Source organism: Geotrypetes seraphini, chromosome 12, assembly GCF_902459505.1.
Source record: "Geotrypetes seraphini chromosome 12, aGeoSer1.1, whole genome shotgun sequence".
NCBI classification, from domain to species: domain Eukaryota; kingdom Metazoa; phylum Chordata; class Amphibia; order Gymnophiona; family Dermophiidae; genus Geotrypetes; species Geotrypetes seraphini.
Genome location: NC_047095.1, coordinates 55,737,426 through 55,757,116, shown reverse-complemented (window position 1 = coordinate 55,757,116; position 19,691 = coordinate 55,737,426). Strand labels below are relative to the sequence as shown.

Sequence of the window (19,691 nt, the reverse complement as noted above, 5' to 3'; positions counted from 1 at the left end):
AACAATCATCTAATACAGTCCACAGTCTGAGGAGAAGAGACAAAATAAATAAAGCCCCTCGGGAAAGGGGACATATACCAAAGAAAATCACAAATTAGGAAATAGAGCAGTATTGAGATGTAATCCTATCCATTAATTAATACCGCATTAATAACCTGTTTCAATCGAACTATGTTGAGATTCCTTTACCCTTCAAGAAAAAACCTAATTGGGGAGATTCAAAGAAAATATATTTACTCCCTTGATAAGAGACAAAACATTTACATGGAAATTTTAACTGGAACACTGCTCCCAGAGCAATCACCTTTGATCGATAAGTCAAAACTTCTTTCCTCCTGGATTGTGTCCACTTCGAGACATCCGGAAATATATATACCCTTTCACCTAAATAGGTGATCTGTTTTAAATTAAAATACAATTTCAACAGCATTTCTTTATCTTGTAAGAATACCAATGAGCCCAATAATGTGGCCCGCCCCTGAATTTCAATATCTGAAGATTGCAAAATAGCAGAAACATCCAATTGTGTTTTTTCAACTTCCACAGCTTTTTCCTTTTGCATTTGTTTTAAATAATACATTTTATGTATCGGGGGGGGGGAGACTTGCTTCTGGAATAGTTAAAGCAGTCAACATGAAATTCTTAAACAGTTCTTGAGGCGGCATAAACTTAGCAACTGGAAAATTGAGAATCCTCAAACTCAAACTTTTTTGTTGGTTTTCTAAGTTTTCAATCTTCCTCAAGATCATCATTTTATCTGTCATTTGTTTAGTAAGCAAATTCTTAGTCTCAGTTGTTACTTTTTCTAAATTTTTTAAATCCACTTGATGTTGTTGAATAGAAGTCTCTAAGGAACTTATCCTAGTGGTAGAATTCAAGGTAATAGAAACAAAGTTGGTGCATACCGAATGTAGATTCTCGATCGCAGTCCAGATGGAATCCAGTGTTACTGTCTGTGGTCTCACCAACGGCTTGAGGGAGGAGATAGCAGCCAGATTTTCTGTGGTTTCTGCCCCAAGAGATTAACTCTGGGCTCCTACAACCTCACTACCGCTCGTTGCCAAGGGCTCCGCACTCCCTGAACGCTACACCTCCAACACCGGGGTCAGCGTAGTTGTAACTGCTTCCGGGTCTATCGCGGCAAGAGAACGTGCCTCTCTCCATACACCGGGGGAGCCCTCCTGCATGTTCTGCTCCGCCGACGTTTCCCCGGGTTTGGGAGGAGTATGCGGTCCTTGCGGGCTCAGCGAGAGTGACATCTCGCTGTCCAAGCTGTGAGCTTCCTGACTCGCAGCAGCAGAAGCGCCCGAAGTGGAAGGTTGGACTGTAAAATCTGTAATTACAGTCTGCCTCGGCGTCGAGGATCCTGAGGTAGGTGGAGGGACACCCCTCTGTTTCCCTCTTCTCTTCGGCATGGAAACAAGTTATTTCAAAAAGTTTAAAGGAAAAAGAACACCTTTGAGATGGGAGTGCTCCTCTCAGCGTCCTGCTCCAGACTTGTCTCTCTCGACCTATAATAATAATTTTATTCTTATATACCAAAATTGTTCTAGGCAGTTCACAACAAATGAAGCTGGTACATACAAAGCAGATAAAAGTACATCAAGTTATAAATATAAAGGACTCAATAAAAAAATAAACATGAAATATTATGATACAAGCCTGTCAAAGAGTAGTGTCTTTAACAAATTTCTAAAATCAAAATAAGAAGTTGCATCAGAAACGACCTTTACGGCAACCATATGTAACTACAACAATGCGGCTGCCGTAAGAAAAAAGTTTAGACCGCCGGCCACAGGGCAGGGAGGTTTGTCGGCCCGGGCCTGTTGGTGGGGGGGGGGGGGTGAAAGTGCCACAAAGGTAAGGGGCAGGGAGGGAGAAAGGGAGGAAAGGTGGGGTGGAGAGGAAAAGACGCTGAAGGGAAATGGGTAAAACAGAGGGGGGGAGAAGGATGCTGAAAGCACATGGGGAAGACAGAGGGGGAGAAGGACGCTGAAAGCACATGGGGAAGACAGAGGGGGGAGAAGGACGCTGAAAGCACATGGGGAAGACAAGAGAGGGAGAAGGACGCTGAAAGCACATGGGGAAGACAAGAGGGGGAGAAGGATGCTGAAAGCACATGGGGAAGACAGAGGGGGAGAAGACGCTGAAGGGAAATGGGGATGAAAGAGTGGGGAGAAGACGCTGAAGAGAAATGGGGAACAGAGAGTGGGGAGAAGATGCTGGAAGGGAAGAAGACAGAGATGCCAGACTATGGGGGGAAAGAAGGGAAGAAGATGGGTGCCAGACCAATTTGGAAGGGGGGAGAAAGGGAGAGGCACAGTAACAGATCAAATGGAAGATGCAGAGAAAAGAGAGACTGGATGGAAGGAATTGAATGAGAAGATGAGGAAAGCAAAAACCAGACAACAAAGGTAGAAAAAAAAATGTATTTCTTTTTTTTTTTTTGCTTCAGGATAAAGTAGTATATTAGTTGTGTTGATAAAAAATTATAAACAAAGCCCTGCCAGCTGAACATCTCTTTCTCCAGTTCAGCAGCCAGAACTTTGATTTATAAGGAAGGAATAAGCTAAATATTGCAGTACTGAGGCTTGTATGGATGCTGCGGGGATGGTAACGGGACGGTGAAGGGAATGGCGGTGACAGTGCGGTGAAGGGGATGGTGCAGTGACGGGGACAGAGTTTTTCCCCGTGTCATTCTCTAGTGCTCACGTTAAAAGCTTCCCTCTGACTCAGCTTCCTGATTCCACTTCTGACTGAGCACCGTGTTGCCGATCTGAAGTTCTGTTGATGCCGGGGGGGAGGGTAGAAGGAGGCCCGTTGTCGATCTTAAGTGTCATCGCGGGGGGGGGGGGGGGGGCCGATCTTGTTGCCAAAATCGGAAAGGTGATAAAGGGAGAAAGATGGGCCTGTGGTGGAAGGAGACATTGAGAGAAAGGGGCAGATGATAGAAGTGGGGAGAAGGGAGAGCAAATGCTGAATGGAAGTGGAGAAAGAGAACATATACTGGATGGAAGTAGGGATAAAGAAAAAGGACATATGCTGGATGGGGGAAGAAAATAGAGTTAGTGAGATAGTGGAGGGGTGAAGGAAAGGGGTGGCATGCTGTGGGTAGACATAGTGAAAAGAGGAAAACTGAGGACTACATAGTAAGAAAGAATTTAATTTAGACGGAGGCAGAAAATAAAGAAGGAAGATCAGAGAAGGGAAGAGAGAGAGGAGAGAGATAGAGAGATGACAGAGAACGGGGAAGGAGACAGATATCAGATCTGAGCGGAGAAAATGCTAAAAACCACAGGAGGGAGGGAAAAAGAGATGAAAGGAGAAAGATGCCAGACCATGAGGGAACAGAGGGAAGATGATGGATGCCAGACCAAAGGGGGGAGGGGGTCTAGAGGAGAGATGGCAGGGGGAGACAGAAGTTTCTTGAAGGGGCAGATAGTGGATGGAACGGGTAGATGCTGGACTGAAGAGACAGGGCAGACGCTGGAAGGAAAAGAGTGAAAAGAAGATAAAAGCAGAAACCAGAGACAACAAAAGGTAGAAAAAAATCATTTTATTTCTATGTTGTCATTAGAATATATCAGATTTGAAATATATATCCTGCTAGAGACATAACTGGGGACTGTAAAGCCCAGGCAGTGCTTCTTTAGCTTCTAGCTGGCTTAGGGCTCTCTCGAACCAGGGGGCAGTTGCCCTAGTTGCACTCCCCTAACACTATTCCTGTCCTGTGTGACTGCAGTATTCTGTTAGCATGATATTCCTGTGTAACATTCTATAATAATTTGGCTTGTTCAGTTTTCTTGATAGTAGAGGGGATATATGTGAAGGGGAGGGGAGACAGGGGTTTTGTTGGTCCTTGCTCTGTATATTTACATTTATAAAATGACAATTGTACAGAATATTGTTTTTTTTTATACTTTAATAAAATATGTTCAATATAAAATCATAACTGAGACTTGTGCGGATGGGATCAGATGGTTTGCAGGGACTGAGCTTGCGGAGACGGGGCGGAAATGTTTTTTTAAAATTTCAGTCTTGGTAGTTTGCCGGTCCACAAAATAATTATTTTATTTCTGCCAGTCCAAGGGTGTAAAAAGATTGAAAAACACTGCTCTAGAGCAGTCGGCAGCTGCACTGAGGTGTAGGAAGGTCCCCCGATGACTTGTCTGCAGGCTTTGCTCCAGAAGAAGTAAGTTATGTCGGAGGGAGTGGACCCAGCAGATGCAGTCATCGCGGGTCCTTGCCGCAACTCCCTGCGTCTGCCGGGTCAACCCCCTCAGACATAACATACTTCTTCCGGAGCAAAGCCTGGAGTCATCGCAGGACCTTCCAGCACGTGGCTGCCGACTCTGCTCCAGAGCTAGTACATTGGAGTGGGGTGGACCGGCAGCTACAGTCATCGCGAGAAAGAAGCAGGACTGCTGGAATGAAAGAGTGGTGCAGGGAGAGAAAGGGGGCAGGGTGGTATGGAAGGGTAGTGCTGATAGAATTGATGTACAGGGAAAGGGGAGAGAGACATAAGGGGGAAGGATACTGGATGGAATTGGATCGGAGGGAAAGAAAGGGGGAAGATGCTGATTGAAGAGGGATGGATGGAGAGAGAAAGGGGAGACATTGGATGGTATGTGGCGGGTAGAGGGGGAGCCTATGCTGGATAGAAGTGCAGATGGGAAAGGTAAGGGAGCAAATGCAGGAAGGAAATGGGAGGAGAGAAAGAGGGGAGCAGACAATGGAAGTGGAGATGAGAAGAGAAGGTACTAGATGGAAGGGGTAGAGAAAGAGGGCACATGATGGAAGGAGGGGATAAATAAAAGGAGGGCACATGATGAGGGGAAAAGGATTGAGTTAGGGAAACACTGAAGGGGGTGTGGCGGGTAGAGGGGGAGCCTATGCTGGATGGAAGTGCAGATGGGAGAGATAAGAGAGCAAATGCAGGAAGGAAATGGGAGGGGAGCAGACGATGGAAGTGGAGAAGAGAAGGTACTAGATCGAAGGGGTAGAGAAAGAGGGCACATGATGGAAGGAGGAGATAAATAAAAGGAGGGCACATGATGAGGGGAAAAGGATTGAGTTAGGGAAATACTGGAGGGGGGTGAGGGAAAGAGGTGGCGAGCTGTAGGTAGATAGTAAAAAAGGAAATTGATGAGAGGGTAGTAAGAACGTAATCTAGATGGATGCAGAAAATAAATTGAAAAGGAAAATGAGGGATGAAAGGGATTACAGAAGAGAGGTGTGGGAGAGGGAAGGAGAGGAGAGAGATGCCAGACCAATGGGGGTGAAAGGAGAGATGGAAGGGGGAGGCAAACAGTTTCTGGAAAGGGTATAGGAGAGAAGATGCCATATAGGGGCAGACAGTGGATGGAAAGAAGAGAGTAACAAGAAGATGAGGAAAGCAGAAACTAGAGAAGACAAAGGTAGAAAAAATTTTCTATTTATTTATTGCTTTAGGAGACTTGTGTCACTGTTTCTATGGTGTTGCATTGTATGCAGAGTCCAGCTTCTTGCTGGTTCAATTTAACCTTTGTCTATGTATTTCTATTTTATCCCCCCTTTTACAAAACTGTGGAGCGTTTTTTAGCACCAGCCATTGTGGTAGCAGCTCTGATGCTCAGAATTCTATGAGTGTCAGAGCTGTTACCATTGTGGCTAAAATCCACACTACAGTTTTGTAAAAGGGGGAGGGGTTAGTTTGTGATGACATATTCCATACTAGTCGAAGGTGTTTTCTGTGTTCTGTGTGTTCGAAAGACATGGTTTTCTGTTAGGATTGACGGTGTAGGATTGATCTGTACTAGTCTGGCTTGTTTAGTTTTACAATGGGTATATTGATGTTGTACTGCTCACTGCAGTATGTAAGATGCTGCCTTTTCCTAGGTACTCATGTGTGACGTGTGGCTTGTTACTAAAAATCATGTTTTTCGTACAGATGGGGGGGGGGGCAAAAAATGATGGGCCCCGGGTGTCACATATGCTAGGTACGCCACTGCTCTCAATATTTTTATGGACTGTTCTATATTATAATCCAAACCATTCACTTGTATCATTGTTTCTTTAATCTTATCATTAGGGGTTGCAAGAAAAATTCTGTTTTTTCTGCATTTAATTTCAATTTAAAAGTTGTCATCCAGAGTTCAATTTGACTCAAAATGGTCGCTAAAGAATTTATAAGCTCAGATGACAGGCAAGTTAATGGGATGACAATAGTAATGTCATCCTCATAAATGTAAAACTTAAGCTTTAAGCTTTGCAAAAGATTTCCCAAAGAGACAAGATAAATGTTGAACAAAGTGGGAGACAAGGGCGAACCCTGCGGAACTCCACAAGAGTTTTCCCAACAATAGGACAAAGTGTTGTCCTTGAACACCTGGTACGATCTTTTACCCAGGAATCCACGAAACCAGTTCAAAACATTACCTGCAATACCAATAGATTCCAGGCAATCCAAAAGAATGGTATGGTCTACCAAGTCAAAAGCGCTGCTCAAATCTAACTGTAAAATCAAAGCGCTTGTACCTTGACTAAATAGTGAAGGCAGATGATCTAGCAGTGAAGCCATGATTGTTTCGGTACTAAAACCTGACTGAAAACCAGATTGGTTATCCTGTAAAATGTTAAACTTATCCAAGTATGTAACTAGTTCTGCATTTACCACACCCTCCAATAATTTAATAGACAGAGGAATGCTGGCAATAGGTCTAAAATTAAATGCAATACTAGATGATTCTTTAGGAATTTTCTAATTGGTGTAACCACAATTTGACCCAATTCCTCTGGAAACTTCCCTATAGATAATAAGAAATTAACCCAATTCAGCAGATTAGCCTTAAAAGTAACAGGGGCAGCTTTCATAACATTCAGGGGACAGCTATCAAGCCTACAGTATGAACTGACATACTTATTGTAAAACTTACTAAAAGTACGCCAGTCAATAACTGTAAACTTGTTCCAACACATATCTACTCTAGGTACCTCTGAACCATGAAGGATAGGAAAACACCAATGATTGTTGATGGGATCAACTTAAGAAGTCCTCAGTTTTTGTACTTTAGTATTAAAAAAAATATCAGCCAAAATGTCTGCCAAAAGAGTAGATTCTTCAGCAGAACCAGTAAATGCCTCAATATCATAAAGCACTGGTCACTGTACATGAAGAAGGACACGGTACTACTCGAGAGGGTCCAGAGAAGAGCGATTAAAATGGTTAATGGATTGGAGGAGTTGCCATACAGTGAGAGATTAGAGAAACTGGGCCTCTTCTCCCTTGAAAAGAGGAGACTGAGAGGGGACATGATCGAAACATTCAAGATAATGAAGGGAATAGATTTAGTAGATAAAGACAGGTTGTTCACCCTCTCCAAGGTAGGGAGAACGAGAGGGCACTCTCTAAAGTTAAAAGGGGATGGATTCCGTACAAACGTAAGGAAGTTCTTCTTCACTCAGCGAGTGGTGGAAAACTGGAACGCTCTTCCGGAGGCTGTCATAGGGATTCAAGACAAAGTTAGACAAGTTCTTGCTGAACCAGAACGTACACAGGTAAGGCTAGTCTTAGTTAGGGCACCGGTCTTTGACCTAAGGGCCGCCACAAGACCAAACTGCTGGACAAGATGGACCACTGGTCTAACCCAGCAGCGGCAATTCTTATGTTCTTATGTTTTAAGGACGTGAGGGTTTAGTTCTTCGAGGTCCATAAGGTCTGTGTTTTACCCCTTCCCCCCAAGGAGCTCCTTTCAGCTTATCTTTCACTCTTCCAATGACCCCAGTTTACCGTGTGGATTTTTCATATTCGTTGCCCTGTATTCACCATCATTCATTTTAAATTATCTTAACAGATGACATCTGTCACAAGAAACCCAATGCAATAGCTTAAGACTGAATAAAACAGCAAAACTCTTCCGCATTGTCTGAAATGGACTGCGTGGCGATAGGAGACGGCTTTCCCGGTGTTTGGTTTGTTAGGTTGCTGTTTGCATGTTCTTTGGCATTTTATTTACACAAACACACACCCTGTGCACATTGTGTATTCTTTTTATGGTTTACTTACTTACATATTATTTGTCTAGATTACGTTTTAGTTCCTTTTGGACAGGCTGGGCCAGTGCAAGGATATTAGGTGAATCTTCATCCTTGTACCTCTCGATTATCTTTCACTCCCCTTTTGCCCCTCCCCTCCCAGATTCTGAAAATTATCAGCATGAATCATCCCAGAACAATCCTGTAAAAAATGCAAAATTGGGCATCTACTTCCAAAGATGAAATATTGTTTCATATATATACCTAGCATGGGTAATTTTCCACAGAAACATTGACCCAGCCAAAATGGCTATTCATCTGGGAACTGAGTTATTTTTAAAAAAACCAAAAAAAAACCCCAAACAACCCTGCAAGTAAAAGTATGTGTTGCTGGTTCTTTAGGTTTGAATCGCTGTCAGGACCTATTCTTTGGCTTGAGAGGAGCTGCTTCTTAACCAAAATGCTGCCTTAGGACAGTGTTCTTCAACCTTTTTACACCTATGGACCAGTAGAAATAAAATAATTATTTTGTGGATTGGCATCGGTCCGCAGACCGGCGGTTGAAGAACACTGTGCTAAGTCATGGGCCAGACCTAGCCCATCTATACCCAGTCTCCACTCCCATAGTCCTAATTGTAACACTATTTTTTCCATACATTTTTCATATATACACATAATAAAATCTTATTAACAACGCATCGATCGCACTGCGGTCCGGCAGTTGAAGAACACAGTTTTGGGCCTGATACACATGCTGGCCCTGTGGACCGGCAGGAAATTTCTGTGGACCGGCACCAGTCCATGGACCGGTGGTTGAAGAACACTGCTTTAGGAGATTGACTGGTTTGCTTGCTGGTTAAGCTGGCTCTGTGGAAGAAACTAAGGTCTCACCATTAGGTGGGATCCGTTGGTGCGATTTAAAGTAGACCCACTATCCTCACGGAGACTGGAGCTATAGGTGCATAGGTGCAGGAGGGTAGAGGTCAAATCTGGGCTAGCTTTGGGATTTTGGAATGTTGCTACTCTTTGGGTTTTGGCCAGGTACTAGTGACCTGGATTGGCCACCGTGAGAATGGGCTTGATGGACCCAGTAAGGCTTTTCTTATGTTCTAATTCATAAGTGATACCTACTTTAGAAGGCTGCTCATATTGTTATTTAAATAACAGCCAAGCCGGGTGTATATCAATTCCATCCTTATCTGTGCAGCTGCTCAAATAAAAGGAGAGCTTCCACATCAACACCGACACGAACATACATACACATATACTGCACATGGATGGACTGTGCAGGTCTTTATCTGCCAACATGTGTATTTGTGTGTGTGCATGAATGTTTATGCATTTGTATGTTTGTGTGTGTTAGCGTGTTAACGCTCCTTTATTTGAACAGCTGCACAGATAAGGATGGAACGGATAGACACCCTATGCTCAGATTGGCTGTTATTTAAATAAATTAAAAATACAATCAGCCTTTTAAAACAGGCATCACTTATGGATTCTTCTCATCTCTGCTGTACTTTTAAACCTGCACTAAATACTAATTGTTTCAAAAACACAGGTTGAGAGTCCAAAGAGCAGCTCGGACTGCGCAAACTGGTTGACGAACAGTTGTAAGTGCAAATCCCATTTATCACAACAGTTTAGGAGTTGTGTGTGACACAGACAACCAAACGCTGGAGGTATGGCTCCAATACCTCATTGTGGAAGAATATGAGTAATTTGTAAGTTGTTTTGTAAAGTGGGCCTCTAACCAGAGTCATAGCGAGGGGGGCACAGGGGAAGTTGCCGCTCCTCTGAACAGATTTTCAAAGAAAATGGTGTCCCTTACTACTAACTTCTCCATGAACTTCTTTTCCCTCCCATTCCAAAGCCTACTACTACAATTTATCATGTCTACAGCGCTGACAGGCGTACACAGCACTGTACATTTAACAAGCAATAGACGGTCCCTTCTCTGAAGAGCTTACAGTCTAATTTGGACAAGCAGACAGGACATATAGGGCTGAGGAGTTTCTTGCAGAGAGAGTGATAGGATGGACATAAATATCTTACGGTGAATGGGAGTTAGGTGTCAAAATCAGCCTTGGAAAAATGGGTTTTTAGCTTGGATTTGAATACTGCTAGAGACGGAGATTGATGCATTGGCTCAGGAAGTCTGTTCCAGGCATACGGTGCAGCAAGACAGAAGGGACAGAGTCAGGAATTGGCAGTGGAGGAGAAGGGTACGGATAAGAGGGACTAACTCAATGAACAGTGTTCACAGAGGGAACATAAGGGAAGATGAGTGAGGAGAGATATTGGGGGGCTGCAGAGTGGATGCATTTGTAGATCAAGAAGAGCAGTTTGAACTGTATATGGAAATGGATGGGGGAGCCAATGAAGAAAGGGGTAATGTGAGCGTAGCTGCTCTGGCGGAAAACAAGTCATGCAGCAGAATTTTGAACGGATTGAAGGGGAGAGATAGTTGAGTGGAAGACCTGAGAGTGACAAATTGCAATAGTCTAAGCGAGAGGTGATAAGAGTAGATAAGGGTTTTGGTTGTGTGCTCGGAAAGGAGAGGTTGGATTTTGGTAAGAACGTAAGAATAGCCTTACTAGGTCAGACCAATGGCCAAAACCTAAAGAGTAGCAAAATTCCATTATCTCAGAGTAAGATTCCGGAACCCCAAATAGTAGCAACATTCTATACAGAATCCCCAAAGAGTAGCAACATTCCATTATCTCAAGAGTAAGATTCTGGAACCCCAAATAGTAGCAACATTCTATACAGAATCCCCAAAGAGTAGCAAGATTCTAGAATCCCAGAGAGTAGCAACATTCTATGCTACCAATCCAGGGCAAGCAGTGGCTTCCCCCATGATGATATTGCTCTTCCTCTTCTCTCTTATCCTCCACTGCCTTGCTGCAGTCTTCCAAACTTGCAGGAAGCCAGCAGCTCTATACAAAAGGCTTCCAAGGCAGGCCCAAGACAGCGCTTACATCACTGACAGAGAGACCTGCAAGTTGGGGGGATGGAGAGTGATATCGGTGCCCCCCTCCTAAGAGATGCCAGATTGCAGAGGAAGGAGAAGGGAAGCAAGAGCAGGGACGAGGAGTTGGGAAAGTGAGGGGGATAGAATGTGGACTCATGGGGAGGAAAAATGCTGCATCTGGGGAGGAGGAGAAACGAGAGATGCAGTACTGTGGGGACGGAGCAGGGGAGAAAAAAGGGAGAAATGTTGAATCTGGGGTAGGAGTTCAGGAGAAAAAGGAAAAGGAATAGAGACATAGAGGGATGATGCTGAATATGGGGGGAATAGAGACAGAGTTATATAGAGGGAAGTAATGGAGAGGAGAGATTTATTTATTAAATTTTCTATACTGTTCTACCAGTTTACATTCATTTTATTCAGGTACTCAAGCATTTTTCCCTGTCTGTCCTGGCAGACTCAAAAACTATCTAATGTATCTGGGGCAATGGGGGGATTAAGTGATTTGCCTAGGGTCACAAGGACCAGTGTGGGTTTAAATCCACAACTTGAGGGTGCTGAGGCTGTAGCTTTAACCACTGCACCACACTCTCCCCTGATAAGGAGACAGAGGGAATGAGAGTGGACATGGAGGGGAGAGAGAAAAAAGTCAAATAGGAGATACTAGAAAGCAAAAGATAGATGGGACTAGGGCGAGAGGGAGGGTGGGCAGGGGAAAGGAAAAAGTAGAAGATGGAGCTAGGGGTTGTGAGTGGAAGGGAGGAGAAAGGAGCAGAAGATGGATGGGGACTCTGGATGGCAGCAGCTGGCAGGAGATGTTTTTTGTTTGAACAGGAGAGGGGCAGAAAGAGAGAGAGAGGTGGGACCAAGGTGGGGTGGGGTTGGGGGAAAGAGATTGGACAATGTTGCATGATGAGGCATGGTCAATACGAAAGACAAGAGTATTGGGGTTGAGACAGACCATGCTGGATGGAGGGAGAGAGTAAGGTTGGATGCTGGGAGACGAGAGACAGAAGGGTGAGGGGCATCAAACAGACAGTGGGGTGATGTTGGATGGGGGGTGTAAAAGAATGAGAGAATTATGGATGGTGAAGGGTGTAAGGATAATAAAATGTAAGGATGGAGGGGTTATGTTTGACACGGCCTTACAATCCGCGGTCCCGAGTTCAATACCTTCACAGAAGTTTCATTAGGGATAGAATCAAATAAGAAGCACAGCCAGAGGTGATTATATAAAGAATATATTATAGAAATAGTCTTACAGAAAAGCAATATTTATAATCATTACAATTAAGCATTACAATTAAATAGAGAGCATAGCAGTTTCCCTGCCTTACAGAGTTCAGAGGCAAAGAGGGACATAGAAGCTTGCAGTTCTAGGAAGAGCCAGAGAGAGAGAAAAGGGGGATGGTCTAAGCTTCGTGTTCCATAGATAAAGGGAAGGATAGACAGAGAGAGGGAGAGCCAAGACAGAACCAGAGTGCCAAGCAAAGAGCCAAGAGATAGCTAGATAGAAAGAGAGAGCGATTGATAGAGCAGAGAACAGGCTTTTATACCTTGGAATCTTATTCTGACTAGAGAAAATATTGTATCTCCCAATATCTTTCTGTTTAGAACTTGCAAACTGTTTGAGACAATGGTCAATTTAATTGACAAAGGAGAGTGTGATATCTGCAAGCATGGTGGTGGGATTAGCCTCTGGCTTCTTTGTCCCATTCAAGCAGGCCATTGTCCTAAGCACCCTCTTAATCAGACATTAACACCTTTTAGCTAGTCATGATTCAATCAGGGAAACTTAAAACATATCAGGGATACTTAAAACAGTTTCCCTGCACTAAGGGTCTATCTGCCTTCCCATGCCAGAGTCAGATTGATATAATTTCCCATAGGCCTCTAGGCTGACAAAGGGCATTAAAAGAGATGATGCTGGATAGGGGGACAGAAGAATGAGAGACGGAAGAGATCCTGGATGACAGAGGGAGAGAGATAATATCTTGAATTGCTGTAGTGGAAAGGTGGAGAGAAAAACTAAAGGGTACTAGATCTGAAACCTGGTAGCCATTTGGTAACCTATTAAAAACATTAATAGGTAAATCATATTATGATTATCGGTATGGGAAGAAAGAATGAGTTTAGAAAGATGGTGAGAAGCAATAGGACATGGAGTATGGGGTATAGGGTAAGAGAAGGCCTGGAGGGAACATAAGAATAGCCTTACTGGGTCAGACCAATGGGTCATGAAGCTCAGTAGCCCGTTCTCATGGTGGCCAATCCTAATACCTGGCCAAAACTGAAGGAGTAGCAACATTTTATGCAGTGGTTTCCCCCATGTCTTTCTCAATAACAGACTAAGAACTTTTCCTCCAAGAAATTGTCTAAATCTTTCTTAAAAAGAGAAGGAAGGAGCGACAGAAATGGAGCTGGGGCTGGTGACGTGACGAGAAGCAGTGGAGGGCAGATGAGGGCTGAGAGGGTGAGTACATGGGATGGGAATAGAGAAGTAAGTAGGTGAAAGGCTGAGGGGGCAGGATAGGAAGCTGAGGAAGGAGAGAGACAGAGGGTGCAATGGGAGTGCTGGAGAGGGAATGAGAGGGAGATGGGGAAAGCCCATGGGTAGATGAAAAGTAAAAAAGAGACTATAGACTAATAGTTGAGACTAATCAAGTGGGCAAATAAAAATGCAGAGAAGAGAAAAGTGTGGGTTTGTGTGTCGGGGGGGAGACATAAAATAAAAGATCAGTGCAAGACAGATGTAGAGAAGGAAAGGAAGAAGACAAGGGGAGAAAGAAGAAATCAAAAGGCCAATCTAGAAAAGAATGTGGAAGACTGACTAATGGAAAAAAAGACTGGGCCCAGCCCAATTAGAAAAATAACTGGGCTGGTCTCAGACAACAAAAGTAGAAAAGAAAATTGTATTTTTATTTAATACTTTTAAGGACTGAAACCCCCCTCCTTTTTTTTACTAAGCCGCGGTAGAGGTTTCTACAATTGCTCAGAGCGCTAATTGTTCCGACACTGCTCCAATGCTCATAGAACTCCTATGAACGTCGGAGTATATAGTGCCCCGGGACCACGGTAGAAACCTCTAACTGCTTAGTAAAAAAGGGCCTGAGATGTAACTGCTTTTTGAAATGAACACTTTTTTATTTTTGCAAAGTACAGGATGAAGTGCATTTCTGTTTCTAGGGGAGGGGATTTCTTTCAGTTTCCTATTTTGTATCAGGCGAGGGTCTGTCCATGTTCTGCATGATAAAGGGGATGGAACTCCTCTCGTATGAGGAAAGACTAAAACGATTAGGGCTGTTGAGCTTGGAAAAGAGACGGCTGAGGGGAGAGAGGATTGAAGTCTACAAAATCCTGAGTGGAGTAAAACGGGGACAAGTGGATCGATTTTTCACTCCGTCAAAAATGACAAAGACTAGGGGGACACTCGATGAAGTTACAGGGAAATACTTTTTAAACCAATTGGAGGAAATTTGTTTCCACTCAGAGAATAGTTAAGTACTGGAATGCATTACCAGAGGATGTGATAACAATGATTAACGTAATTGGTTTTATAAAAGGTTTGGACACGTTCCTGGAGGAAAAGACCATAGTCTGCTATTCAGACAGACATAGGGGAAGCCACTGCTTGCCCTGGGATTAGTAGCATGGAATGTTGCCACTATTTGGGGTTTTATCAGGTATTAGGGTTCATAGACAACGGTGCAAAAGACAAAGGCGCGCCCGGACAATTGAGCGCAGCGCGGAGGCGCGCGCCGCTCTAAATTACTGTTTTTAAGGCTCCGACGGGGGGGGCGTGGGGGGGAACCCCCCCACTTTACTTAATAGACATCGCGCCGGCGTTATGGGAGGCTTGGGGGGTTGTAACCCTCCACATTTTACTGTAAACTTAACTTTTTCCCTAAAAACAGGGAAAAAGTAAATTTTTCAGTAAAATGTGGGGGGTTACAACCCCCCAAACCCCCCACAATGCAGCGCGATGTCTATTAAGTAAAGTGGGGGGGTTCCCCCCCACGCCCCCCCGTCGGAGCCTTAAAAACAGTAATTTAGAGCGGCGCGCGCCTCCGCGCTGCGCTCAATTGTCTGGGTGCGCCTTTGTCCCGGCGCGCTTTTGACCTGACACCGGTATTAGTGACCTGGATTGGCCACTAGTGGAAACAGGAAACTGGGCTAGAAGGACCACTGGTCTGACCCAGTATAGCTGTTCTTATGTTCATATGCTAGCAGAATACTTCACCTCAGTCACACTTGAGATCATAAGAATAGCCATAATGGGACAGACCACAAATCTACTAAGCCCAGTATCCTGTTTCCAACAGTAGCTAACCCAGGTCACAAGTACCTGGCAAGATCCCAAAGAGTAAAACATTGTATACTGTTTATTCTAGGAATAAGCAGTGGATTTCCCCACATTCATCTTTATAATGACTTTTCTTTTAGGAAGTTATCCAAACCTTTTTTTAAACCCCGATAAGCTAATTGCTTGCACCACATTCTCCAGCAACGAATTCCACAGTTTTATTACACATTGAGTCAAGAAATATTTTCTCACATACCCCCTAGTCCAGTGGTCTCAAACTCAAACCCTTTGCAGGGCCACATTTTGGATTTGTAGGTACTTGGAGGGCCTCAGAAAAAAAATAGTTAATGTCTTATTAAAGAAATGACAATTTTGCATGAGGTAAAACTCTTTATAGTTTATAAATCTTTCCTTTTGGCTAAGTCTTAATAATAATATTGTCATTTATGGTTAAAAAGACATATGATTAAGAAACTGTTTTATTTTACTTTTGCGATTAATTTATGATAAACATACCGAGGGTCTCAAAATAGTACCTGGCGGGCTGCATGTGGCCCCCGGGCCGCGTGTTTGAGACCACTGCCCTAGTCCTAGTATTTTTGGAAAGAATAAACAAGTTACTACAACTACCTGCTCCACTCCACTCAGTATTTTATAGACCTCTGTCATATCTCCCCTGAGCCGTCTCTTCTCCAGGCCCCTTTGGCCTTTCCTCATAGGGAAGTTGTCCCATCCCTTTTATCATTTTCGTCACCCTTCCCTGTATCTTTTTCTAATTCTGCTATATCTTTCTTGAGATGCAGCAACCAGAATTATACACAGCTGCACCATAGAGCGCTATAAAGGCTTTATAATATTTTCATCTTTGCTTTCCATTCCTTTCCTGATAATTCCTAACATTCTATTTGCTTTCTTAGCCGCTGCCGTACATTGAGCTGAGGGTTTCAAAGTAACCTATGACCCCTAGATCCTTTTCCCAGGCAGCGACTCCTAACGTGGAACCCTGCATCACGTAGCTATAATTTGGGTTCCTCTTTCCCACATGCATCACTTTGCACTTGTTCACATTAAATGTCATTGGCCACTTTGAAGCCCAGTCTCCCAACGTCCTCTTGCAATTTTCCACAATCCTCTTTTGACTTAACAACTTTGTGTCATCAGCAAACTTATTTATCTCACTAGTTATTCTCATTTCTAGCTAAGGGGTAGGCATTTCCGGTCCTCAAGAGCCACAGTCCTCCCTCCTTGGTACGCATATCTGTCTCATGCACATTCACTGTGGATATCTTGAAAACCTTACCTGCCTGTGGCTCTTGAGGACTGGAATTGCCTACCCCTGGCTCTAGATCAGTGTTCTTCAACCACTGGTCCATGGACCAGTGCCGGTCCACAGAAATTTCCTGCCATTCCACAGGGCCAGCACGTGCGTCAGGCCCAAAACAGTGTTCTTCAACTGCCGGTCCACGGTGCAATCGATGCGGCGTTATCTTCGAGCCAGCTCCCTCTTCCTAACTGATTCAGTGCACAAAGCCATGGGCAGTGGCTCCTACGGGCATCCTGCGCCTGAACCGGACGCCTTCTTGCTGACGTTGCAACGTCAGAGGGAAGGCTTCCAGATGAGGCACGGGACGTGCAAGGTGTAATAAGTACTATTATGGGGGCGGGGTCTGGGGTGGTGATTGGGTAGAGATGGGCGGGGTCTGGCCCAAGACTTAGCCCAGTGTTCTTCAACCGTCGGTCCACGGACCAATGCCGGTCCACAGAATAATTCTTTTATTTCTGCCGGTCCATAGGTGTAAAAAGGTTGAAAAACACTGCTCTAGATCATTGAGAAATAAAAAGCAGCGGTCCCAGCAGTCCCACTATCTACCCTTCTCCATTGAGAATATTGACCATTTAACCCTTCTCTTCAATTTCACTATTTTACCTCCTCGGGGCCACAATGGCCAACAAGTCCATCATTGCTCCAGCCTGAACATTCTAGTTTGCCAAACATGCGCCGGGCATGTTCCTCTTAAATTGACAATGCTCAGAGCTAACAGCACACATATACTCTTGCATGCCTTTAGTGTTGAGCGTAGGGAAGTTATTTTGCTGTGGTGTTCTGGCAGTATTTCCCGCCGCTGTTCTGTACAGCACCGGAGTTTCGAGCATCGTCCCACAGGTGCTGCTTGGAGAAGTTTGAGCAGCAGACTGGGATGCCATCCTGTGCAACCAAAGCAACAGCAGAGGAGACAAAGAAAGCAAACAGTGTATGGCATTCAGGGGGATGAATTTATGGAATATAAGGAGACGCAGCATGGTACGTGTTTCAGCTGCTAGGCCTAGATCAGGAGTCTGGTAAGTAGTTGAAAAATATGATCATAGTACACAGCACAGCCAGTGGCGTAGTAAGGGGAGAGTCGGAAGGGGGGGGGCGTTCCTCCCCAGACGCCTTGTTGGTGAGGGCACCGGCACTTCTCCTTCACTCCCCCGCTCCTTCCCACTCCTATCCTGGGTGCGCACACACCTTCACTTCCCCCCCCCCCCCCACTATACCTCTTCCTCTTCGCCGGCACGAACTACTCTAACCTGCTGCTCACGTCAACGTCAGCTCTCCCTCTGATGTCACTTCTGGGTCACGCACCTAAGGCAGCAAGTTGTTGATCCTGCTCACACTGGGAAAAGCAAAGAGGTACGGGAGAAGGGAAAGGAGCACATGTGTGCGCCAGGGGAGGGGGGAAGGAGCAGGTGTGTATGTGGAGAAGAGGGGGGGGAGGGGCGCCACCGCCCCAAGATCCTCTCATCCTCGCTACGCCACCGAGTGCAGCTCTCTATGAAGACATCTACCCTGAGTAGTTCGTTTGGGCATTTTCTTAATGAGCTATGATCGTATCTTTCCGCTACTTACCGGACTCAATGCAGGCCTAGCAGCCGAAACACACAACGGGTTGAGTCTCCTCGTATTCAATAAATCCAACCCACTGAACGCCATACACTGCTTGGTTTCCTCGTCTCCTGTGCTGCTGTTTTGGTGGCTTCTGGACTTGCAGTGGACTGGTCTTCTGCTTTTTTGAATGCCTTCCTGTGTACCGTGACTCAGTCCCCTGAAGGCCGCATTATTGTTTAACCTCACATTGTCTTCCAGGCTATTCACCTGCTTACAACACTCATTCACGGTCATTTTCATACTCATCTTTGTCAAACATTGTATGACTTTTCCTGCGGGTGCCATATCACCGTATTTAATGATATAAAGTGCACTTTTTCAGCTTCTGCACAATTAAATTGACTAAAGCAAGCTTCACTAAATTTTACCAGTCGGAATCTAGAGAACGCACCCTATAAACAAGTAAAGCCCCAGCACAGTAGCTCTATAATTGAGGAGGAAATGCAGCTCAATAAATGAGACACACATTCCACCTTCACTGTTCAAACTATCATCTCTGCACAGCTCAGTGCTGTGGAGTTCAGGAGAATAAAAGAGTCCGTGCCCTTTGGTTACCCCTCAACACCACCACATTATGTCCGACTAACCTCCTTTTGCCCATATACCAAGGCCTTATCATACAGTCTGATGCCAGTGGTCAGTTTCTCCATTCTGTCCTCTTCGCTCACAAATCCCACGTCGAAGATATAGGCGTAGCCCTGCTCTGCCAGGCATCTGGCAGCTCGGAGCCTGGGGTCCCCGTCCGAGACACCGGGGGCACCCAGACCCATCAGCAGGGATACCTTCTCTGCACATTCAGAAGCATCCTGCTCTTTGTTCAGTCTGTCATACACATAGGCCAGGTTAGCCCAAGCATTCAGGTTGCTTGGGTCTTCCTGCGTGATATTGAGGAATATTTCCTTGGCTTTGTCAAATCTGTCCAAGTAAAAGGAGAAGACCCCAAGCAAGTTCCTCACTGCATACTGCTGAGCCACGCTCTCAAACTCCAACTGGAACTGCAGGCTGTCTCTCTTGAGCTGGATGTCTCGTCTTTGGAAACGTACAGGTGTGCCGGACTCACAGTTCAAATTCATCTCCAGGTGAAAGTGGCCGGGAATGTAGTCCATCTCATCGATCAGCCTCTCGATAGCCACTGTAGTGCTTTCGTCCATGGTTGCTGGCTGTGTGTGCTCTCAGGGTGTTGCTTTTCTAATGGTCTGCCACTTCCTTTCTCCGTTTTCTGTCTGGATGGGCTCCCGTCCCTACCGGTAATTCTGGTTTGTGAGACTCACCTGCAGGAGGGAAGGAGCTTGGGATGGGAGGGGCTGCTTGAGAGAATACCTCACGTGCTAAGCCACTCACGCAGAGCTGGCATTTACAACACAAGTCATTGGACAGAATCTGACTTAGGTGATGATCAGTTTCCCTTCCCTTCGTACCCCATCCCTTCGATGCTAAAAGGGGGTGCTGAAAAGTTCTCAGCCCAAGCAACCAACTTC

General features: G+C 44.9%; 1 protein-coding gene across 1 annotated transcript in view; it reads right to left on the bottom strand.

Moving 5' to 3' along the window:
- Positions 1–19,476, bottom strand: part of TTC22 (tetratricopeptide repeat domain 22) — a 39,420-nt gene extending 19,944 nt beyond the window's left edge. The window contains exon 1 of the mRNA XM_033915482.1: positions 18,801–19,476. Coding sequence (XP_033771373.1) covers positions 18,801–19,364 — 564 coding nt within the window. The 5' untranslated portion in view covers positions 19,365–19,476. The remainder of the gene's footprint in view (positions 1–18,800) is intronic.
- Between the last annotated feature and the right edge of the window lie 215 nt (positions 19,477–19,691).